This window comes from Branchiostoma floridae, chromosome 2, assembly GCF_000003815.2.
Source record: "Branchiostoma floridae strain S238N-H82 chromosome 2, Bfl_VNyyK, whole genome shotgun sequence".
In the NCBI taxonomy this organism is placed as follows: domain Eukaryota; kingdom Metazoa; phylum Chordata; class Leptocardii; order Amphioxiformes; family Branchiostomatidae; genus Branchiostoma; species Branchiostoma floridae.
Genome location: NC_049980.1, coordinates 183449 through 193104, shown reverse-complemented (window position 1 = coordinate 193104; position 9656 = coordinate 183449). Strand labels below are relative to the sequence as shown.

At 41.6% G+C, this 9656-nt stretch overlaps 1 protein-coding gene across 1 annotated transcript; it reads right to left on the bottom strand.

Moving 5' to 3' along the window:
* Window positions 1-2515: 2515 nt before the first annotated feature.
* Window positions 2516-9653, bottom strand: LOC118410487. Its single transcript, XM_035812225.1, has 6 exons — window positions 9306-9653; window positions 8421-8517; window positions 7656-7892; window positions 5124-5309; window positions 4369-4564; window positions 2516-3757 (listed from the first exon to the last, which is right to left on the bottom strand). The coding sequence occupies exons 1-6, from the start codon at window positions 9651-9653 to the stop codon at window positions 3664-3666; spliced, it is 1158 nt and encodes a 385-aa protein (XP_035668118.1). The 3' UTR covers window positions 2516-3663.
* Between the last annotated feature and the right edge of the window lie 3 nt (window positions 9654-9656).

The following is a 9656-nucleotide window of genomic DNA, read 5'->3' as shown; positions in this document are numbered from 1 at the left end:
CACGATACATACTTTATATGCATGAATTGCGTTGTTTATTACATAATATTGGACCATGTTGATTTCATAATATGGAAAACGTCCTATCACGGGAACGCTAAATCTGATGAGAGTGCGAAAAAATATTGTAATTCTATTAAATCTAACATACATTCGTATAATTCCACCAGGTGTCATTATACCGCCACCTCCAAAAACGTTGTTATAGAGGACTTCTCAAGATCGTCTTCAACACGTAAATACATTTTGTATCTGAATTGTATTACATTTAAGATATTCAACATTCGGTGTTCAAGACAATCTTGGGAAGACCTTTATACTAAAGTTTTTTAAGGTGGCGGTATAATGCCACCTGGTGGAATTATGATAGTCGATGTTAACTGGCCAGTGAAGTTGAACTAAACACACAGAGTATGATATACCAAACAATCATCGCCATTTCTGTTCTTTACCATCTTCTAACAAGTTCTACCCGATTTGACGCGGACCGCCCACGGACTTTCCCCCACGAACTCCGCTCTACAAACTTCGTCTGATCACCGCTGAACTGTGCCTACTCAGACGAATATCATCTACACTGAACTGTATACCAGCCAAGAGGCACATACTTATGCACCAGCCAAGAAGAACATCGCTCACGCCGAACTGTAACTGTTAACACCACCGGCCAAGAGAGTCACAGAACTTTGCCAGTCACGAACTTTGCCCACACAGAACCCTGCTTCTACCAGTATATTTTTTTCTTTCTTCTGCAGATAATCGATATTGTATTCGTCCCCATTTTATGTTACTATTGTTAGCCATCTCACAGAAAAACATTGACAATCTATTTCAGTTCAACTGTTACCTTCATTCGTACGTAATGTATTCACAATCTTGTAATAGGTCTGTCTTTTCATTACATCTAGATTTCACAAGTTTTGCTAAGAGGGTTATTTCATGGATTTCACTATTATTAATGCACACCTTGCAGATTTATAGTATTTATACCATTGATTACGAAAAGTATACAACAGGCTCTGATTTTTTAGACATTGCATTTATTGATCTTCCTGGTTTTTAGCACACGATAGTTTTGTAAAAAGGAGAAAGAGAGAAATAAGAAGATAAGGAGAAATCACGCCACTGGGTTATGTTAATGAGTTAGTGACGTCACTGCCTTGACTGTCAGGGATCCCATGATCCTCTTCGCTCTCTTCTATCATGGCTGTGTTTGAGTGAACATCATGAAATAAACGCCTCTTCCAATCAAGTTGTATCGGCTCCTATGATTCACTATCGCGTCCCCTTGTCAATGTTGGCGGTGACAAAAACAAAACAACAACACTGACTTAACTTAAGCTATTAGTCTGCAGCTTTCTTAGATCTGACATCTTGAGTGACGTGTTAAGAATCAGATTGTGTGGGAGGAGGTCTTTAAAGCCACGCTTATATAATCTTCGAAATGAACGTTGCTTTTGTTAAAGAAAGGGCTTATTGAAAAAAAAAAACTTGAAAGGTACGCTCACATGTGTCAACAAAATTGTGAACATGCAATCATTGCATAATCTTTTGGTTGATGTTTTTGTTGTTTATTTATTTGCTGTTGGACAGACGAGGACAATGTGGGACTGCACTCAAGTTTGTAACTTATATTAAGAAAGCCACATACACGGTACAGACAGAAGGTAAATGTAGTCATTTTACATCCCCGACTAAAGTCAGGTACCCATTTGTACTCCTAGTGAAGTGGGGAAGGTCGTGTAAAGTGCCTTTCCAAAGGGCACAACGTCGGGGGCATGGCGGGGATCGAAATCAGGACCTATAGGTTCCAAGCCGAACGCTCTACCAGTTACGCCACGCTCGACGCCACCAGTGGTTGCCATATTGTCCTTCTCTTCTGTTGCTGAATGTAAGTCAATTGAAAGAGTGCAGAAGAGAGCTTGTAGGATAATCCTCGGACAGAACTATACCTGCTACAGCTCGGCACTGACTGAACTCTCCCTCACATCACTGTCTCAGAGACGTCATGACCTATGCAGTTCTTATGCTCGTTCACTGTATAGATCCCCGACCTACAGGGACTGGTTCCCTCCCTGTCGTAAGGAGATTACTGGCAGAAATACACGTTCAGCCAACAAACTGCAGGTCCCCAGAGCCAACACCTCTCGTTTAAGGAAAAGTCCAATATACTATATGGTCTCACTACTCAATGACGACATTGTATGAACTATGTGTTTCTACCTTCCCAGTTTGTAAATAAGTCTGCGTAATGATGTGATTATTGATGTACATATGTATATAGTTGGAACAGTTTTTAAGCCATTTTTAACTGTTAACAAGCCCACCAATTCAGCCCTTGGGCTGCTATCAGAAGCTTGTACGTTTTTATTGTTTTGAACGAATAAACCTGTCATTCATTCATTCATTCTCCTATCGTAACTCTTCTTAGCCACTTTCCGCTGTTTCTTTTCTGAGCAACCGTTACAAAAATTACAGAGCAAAAAGCAAAATACAGACGGTACCATTATAAATCTTGGATTAATAATATTAGTTTATTGAAAATTCTTGCCCGAGGGCTAATTGCATCCACAACGTTTCCAAAACGTGTTCTACCATACTGTTAGCCAGAAAAAGCATTTGCAAACGTTTAAGTATTAAGTCTAAAAAATATCGGAGAACTGATACTGAAGTCATAGAATACCAAGACAGTGAATTCTGAAGAAGAAGATGTTAAAGAACAGAAATGGCGATGATTGTTTGGTATATCATACTCTGTGTGCTTAGTTCAACCTCACTGGCCAGTTAGATTTAATAGAATTACAATATTTTTTCACACTCTCATCAGTTTAAGCGTTCCTGTGATATGACGTTTTCCATATATATAATCAAATCAACATGGTCCAATATCATGTAATAAACAACGCAATTCATGCATATGAATGTTATCGTTGTATTCTACTATGTTGATCAAAAGGATAGAGACTGAAAGATTGACTCTACGAGTCTGCAGTAGGGGTGGGTGCTGGTTCAGAAAATTCAGGTTCAGGTACGGTCCAGGTCCAGAAGATCAGCTTCAGCTAGGTCCAGAGGATCAGGTCCGGTCTGGACATAATTATCCGTGAAAACTTGTGAATGGGTGATACTCCAAACAGTGATCCATTCACTAACAAAGGATTCTGTTTGGTGGAGTAGCCATCGTCTATTGCCGTTTTAAAATCGTATCTTCATGTAAACAACAGTATCTGCTTCTGTTTAAACCAAGTTTGACTGTAGAAAATCGGTACAAATGACTATCAACTCCCCTTTACTTTGCTCTGCGCTCTGGTTATTTTCTTTGTCCTGTAAACCCCCAAACACGTGAACGCCTGCCGGTAAAATCTGTTTATTTTTTAATTGTCCAACATCACTGTCTTTTTCAGGTCCGATTTTTCTGGACAGGTCAAAGAAGAAGAAAAAAATTATACCGATTCACCATACCGGTATCCACCCCTAGTCTGTAGTACAGTAGACGCCAGTTAATTAAACAAAGGATTAACGCACAATTTTTGTTAACTACACGGAATTTCAAAATCCCAAACCAATTCGGTCCAGCTGGATAACTTCACATGATTGCACCAGCCGGATAATCGCACGAAGGCTGTGCAATTAAACGGCTTCTAGGAGACAAGTGGTGCGTGCTGATCAGTCGCAGCTGGGCATCTTCCGGAAGCACCAGGCGTCGTTAGGGGTGTGGCTCCCGCAGTTAATGATGGCTACCCTGTTCCCACAACCAGACCTGAGGGAATATTATTGAAGAAGGAGAAGAACTTCATATTTGCACGACAATTGTAGCAGGGACAATGTATGGCAACTTGGGGGTTTCACTAAATGCAATGCTACTATCTAACAATTCAAATTAAACTTATATAACAGTATCAACAATCTAGTTAACGTTATATATCTTAATATTCTAGAACATTATGTCAATAACAGTATGCCAGTTCGGGAAATGTATTTTCTCGTTCTATAAAAGAGTTGCTCAAACTTTGTAACTATGTATTTTTTACCAACAAAGATGAGTCTCCATTGGAAGAGATGCATTTCTATAACCAAGGAATGGTTATATCTTTATCTATTTGACTTGTACAGAAATGTCTTTCCGACTAAGAGAACAACGTGTTTCTTTCACAACACATCAAAGGAACTAATCAATTGTGCAAAGCACGCATGCCCGAACATGCAAACAAAATTTAGGTATGAATTCTGGACACTATTAGGCTCGCTTCTGAGGTGGCGCCAGAAAAGGAATGAGAGCTTCAAGGTGATGCCACCAAATTTGATTGCCGCCGAGCTGAGGCTTACCTTATTATTCCGACCGCGCATGCGTGGAGCATCGCGTTTACTAACCTTGCCGTCTGCGTTGGATAACGGCTAGTCCCGTCCGACAGCCAGGCGCATGCGCAGACATCAAGCCCGTCCTGCCAAGCCTCGTACAGTTGGTGATACGAGGCGAGGGTCGCATTCTTCTCTGCGCATGCGTGCTTTGCCTCTTCCAGGTCGTATTTGTAGTGACCCGTCGGGTGCCTCTGGTGGAAGAGTCTCCCTGGACAGAACCAATAGCACGCGTTGAAACAAGTCACTGCTGCATCAATCTACACCTCTCTTATCCATGATACGTTCTGATTGGTTAATCATAGGTTAGTGACTGGTTACAGAAGGTTACCACAAATTGCTACATAGAAACTGGGTGTTGTCCGCAAAGTAATAATCATAATGCGCTACGGCAAATAGCAATTACTCAAGCAACTGAATATGATTTTAAAACCGGTCAGACGTTTCAGATATGTTTCGTCAGTGGCACTGAAGAGATCTTGTTGGAGAGCATGTTTTATATACTATACCTATGAATTAATATCTGAAACGTTTCCGAAAACATATCCAGTTGCTTGCGTAATTGCTTATCGTATTACCTGTCTAACTTTCAAGGAAGTATAATGATCATAATGGTTTGGATATTGAAAGACATTCTTAAAAGCCTTAGCTTTTTACACTTTATAATTATGCCGTAAAATTTGTTGTACATCTTATTTCTTGGTGAGACCAAGAACTTACTGATCACTGTACAAATTTCACAGTAGTCTGATTCCCCTACAATAACTTACCCAGTTTCGGTGTTGCTTGGCACAAGTCAGACTTCAGTTTTCCTGCCAAGTCACCCCGCTGGGCAGTGGTGTTCTGCACATGCGTCAGGTCAGCCTGGGTGACGTTGATCTTTCCCTCCAGCCGTTCCCGAATGGTTCGCTCCTCGGCCAGCTGTTCCTCAAGGTTCCCTACTCGGTCCTCTAGAGCTACGGAGGGCAGCAGAGTTTGGCATTAACATCGATCACCTCAAACATGTCCAGAGCGCACGCGTTTGTTACGTACGTTATATGTCATATTCGGAACAGGGAAACAAAAGATTGTGTTCCGGGTTACCCAACCAACCCTACAAAAATCTGCTGACCCTGTAATTAAGCTTAATTCACGCCAAGAGTTATGTGCTATGTATTATGTGTTATGTCGCTCTTAGAAGTCAACGTCGTAAGCCGAGAGGGCAACCCTGTTGACTTGTATATAGTGTTTAATACACTTTCTATCTGAACCGGATTGTGGCAATCAAACCTCACCTATATTTTGCACATGAACAACAAGCGTCTATTTGAAGCAATGAGGATCTGGAGGAGTTCCAAATAACTTTGGCAGACAAGATTTGTCAAGAAAATGTGGGAAGGAGATAAAGAACCCTTGACCTGTGTCACGTCTGACACTTCTCTTTCTCCGAGGAGATCTCATAATTAAGTTTTTTTTATCTCCGTCAAGCATCTCCGGCTTGCAATAAGAGGAGACTGACGTCCTAACCTCATTCGGAACCTTCTAGAATGGCCTTCTGGTCTCGGTTCGGAGTTTTTTTTACGATTCGGGGCCGATTTGACTGTCTCTGAGAAAAGCACTAGCGCTTCTCAAAACATCGTTTTTCGGACAATTAAATGGTTCCGATAGAAAGGGTGCTTTGTCGCTGACCGACAGACTCATTTGACATTTTCTGTAGAAATGTAATTTTTGGTAAAAACCATCAAAAAATAAGATTTTCACCCAAAAATTGCTAATTTGGGGCCATTCTTTACAGGCCGCTACACGGCAAAAATGAATTTTCCTGGGATAATGACTTATATGGCAATGAAGGTCAAGACTTCTTCTGTATACTGAGTAAAAAGGAAGAAAAGTTATCCGATACGTTTTCCGCAAGCTCCGATGGCGCTAAAACAGCCAAAACGCACATAGAACGCACGATCTGGGTAATCAGGCGACGAAACGCTTTACCGCCATCGCGCACTAATACCAGGAAGTGTTCGCCGCACGATCAAATCTCCGATACCATAAAACGCTACGAACAACAAGCATTTGGAGAGGTATAAAAGATTATACATTGCTATTATTTGCCAAGGGATTTTTGGTGGTGTCATAGAATGGAAGTTGTGGACAGCTTAACTTCAGCTTAACTTTGGCTGAATCTTTATGCCATCTGGAATGTCGTGAAGTTGGCTTTGCGATTCATGCGAACGCCGGTCAAATTTGTAGATCGGTCAGAGCTCGCCGAATTTCAACATCGCCCGAGCACCGGCTGTATTTGTCACTGAAAATCTGCCCCTTCACATATTGGGCGGTGCTCGGGTGACGTATTTCGGCAACACCAATTATTATATACCTCCATGATATGGTAGCATCTCTTGGACATGGACGAAGTGAGAATCGACCAACCCGGTAAAATGCTAATATTTAACTTCTCAGTTTTGGGAAATGTGTAAGGCATGAGTGGAATGTATGGGCACCCTAAAAATGATAGAATTAACAGGAATTTTGTGATAGATCACAAAGTAGACAGGCTTTTGTCTCAGATGATGTCTTTTTGGCCTCTCAGTAGCTTTTGCAGAGTTGCAGGGGTCGATTTTGTTCGATAATTAAACAGAGGGAATAACAGAGAAATGGTTGCACTGATATTCGTGATGCTTATAGCCTGCATATAGCTTAGGTGATTTATGACATTATTGAATCCTTGTAATGACATTTTGGAGCCACATTGTAATCTGCACAATTAACGAGGAAATCTTATACATCTGTTGCGTTCCATAACAGAACTTTCAAACATGCTACATATGTAGATGACAAAGTGAGGAATATTGACAGATATAGATTATGCAAATTACGTCCTCATTTGAATAATTTATTATACTATTATACCATAGTGGTAAATTGGAATGTGGACTTTGATATTTTTAATTCAATCAAAGGTTGATACAACTGAACATAAATTATGCAAATTGGAAAGGATTTTGCATAATTGACAAAGAAATGTCTTAATAGCGTTTCCTTTCTAAGATAAGACTTGCTTGCCCCCTTACATCATCCAGGTGAAATTATCAAAGTATCAGTTGCCCGTGGAACTCTAGTTACAATTTGCATCAAATTAATCTTTATGTAGATTTACTGGTGGCATGAGACAGTATCAAAAACCGGTCAAGCAGTGCCCTTTAGAGATCGGGGCTAATAGATAAAACAATGGCCGGCTTTTTATAACTGTCTTATGTCATCAGCTAAATCAGCTTGGAGATCACATGAGCTCGCCGAAGCTGGAAAGACAGATCATTTAAAGGTACCTTTCATTTGCCCGGGATCATCGTGGCCGGGCGGACCAGGTGGACCGGGAGGCCCTGGAGGACCAGTCGGTCCCTCGCGCCCGTCTCTCCCATCGCGACCGTTCGTTCCTGTCGCTCCTGTGAGTCCGTCTTTGCCTGGAGGCCCCGGAGGTCCAGTCGCTCCATCGCGCCCGTCTCTACCGGACTGGCCGTTCGTTCCTGCCGGTCCGTCTCTGCCAGGTGGCCCCTGAGGACAGCCTGTATAAGGACGTGCGTGGAAACTGAGCTAGTACGCTAATTTCCGAGCAGATGTGAGTATTCAGCTCATCTGTCTATCTATCTATCAAGATAACGTTGCGTGTCTGTGTGAACGTGTTTGTATGTGTGTATATGTTTGTGTGTGTGTGTATGTGTGTGTGTGTGTGTGTGTGTGTGTGTATATATGTGTGTGTGTAGGTCTGAATGTATTGTACTGATATTTGGTATTGGAGTGGGTATCGACGAGACCTTAAAAAATTATAAGACTTTGGGTTCCCCTAGCGGCTTGTTGAAGTACTGCAGCAGACATTCGGGTTTTGATATCTCGAATTCTGGACATGGTCTGGCTATAGTCGTGATTTTCGAGCAGTAGATAGCCTTTAATCTTGGGATAGAGAATAAGTGGTGTAGGTTTGGGGTACCGGGTCTCTAGTCGTTACGCTTTTTCCCATGTTCAGCAGAAGAGATTCTGTTTGTATGTTTGTTTGTTTGTTTGTATGTTTGTTTGTTTGCCGAGTTTCTCTTTACCTCCGAAAGGCAGAGTCAAGCTATTCGCGGCTCTCTTCGCCCTGTGGTGCATGCCGGAATCAGATAGAGTATCGGGGCTGAAGGCACCATCCGCCGACTGGAAGAGACATCAAATTACTTACTGTTCCACACTGTACTGTACTTTTATTACCATGCAGTGATATACTATGCTATACTATACTATGCAATGCTATGCTATGCTATGCTATGCTATGATATACTATACTATACTATACTATAATATACAAAATATTATATTTACATGTATACAATAGTAGCTTTTACTAAACTTTAACTACACAATACTAGCAAACTTTACTTTTCCATGGTAATAATTACTTGAACAATACTTAATGTATGTGTATGTAGTCGTTTGGCTACGTCTCACAGTTTATTTCCAGGTATTGCCTTTCCATGATAGCTAATTGGCTTCTAATAAACATTGATCTACTAACAAAAACGTCCTAAATCCGTTTCATTATCTTGAGCAAAGATGTAGGATTTGCACAGGGCTGGTAACAGTTATCTTTAGAATAGAAGTATAGAGCGACATAAAACATAGATTTGTAACCATCAGCAGATCTTGTCAATCGTCTCTTCTCAACATGCCAATTGTAAACAAGACCCTGTCTGACGTTGAACCGGTTCAATTATTTCACTCAATTAGATCTAATAAGTAAATGTTAGAGTACAATATGTGGCTGTCTGTATTTTATTGGGTTTACGGAGAAAATGTGCACCCAGCTGACTTCGTTCAATCATACTTTTGTACAAGACATCACAAAGGTTCAATTTGGTTGAAGGCTCACCATACCACACCTTACTACACAAGTAAAGTATCGTAATTACTTATCAAAAGAAGATGAGTGTGTTGACATTTTCTACCTCAGTGCTCTCCACACGACGGCTGTTGTCTTCTCTGGAGTTGCCTTTAGTCAGAACCTCCAACGAAGCGATGCGATCTAGGATCAGGTTGTTGCACTCTTGAAGCTTCGTTCCCAAAAGCACAATCCTCTTGTCGTTCGCAACAATCCTGTCGTCGTTTGCCGACAGCAGCTGCTTGAGTTGCCAGTTCTGCAGCAGCAGCACCGCCACCAGCGCCGCCGAGACAGCCAGCACGACGGCCGCGGCGCAGGCGATCTGGAGCCCCGCCGGGCGCAAACGGGACCTCCGGTCAGCATACACGGGCCTGCCAAGCGTCAGGTCTCCGTTCATAAGCTTGTCTGTGCTCATTTT

Excerpts from the sequence above, each read along its gene's own strand:
- LOC118410487 (XM_035812225.1), bottom strand. The coding sequence starts at position 9,653 with ATGAGCACAGACAAGCTTATGAACGGAGACCTGACGCTTGGCAGGCCC. Across the intron at positions 7,893-8,420 it reads CTTGACTCTGCCTTTCGGAG|GCTGTCCTCAGGGGCCACCT; the intron begins GTAAAGAGAAAC and ends GTCCTTATACAG. Across the intron at positions 5,310-7,655 it reads TGATCCCGGGCAAATGAAAG|CTCTAGAGGACCGAGTAGGG; the intron begins GTACCTTTAAAT and ends TGCCCTCCGTAG.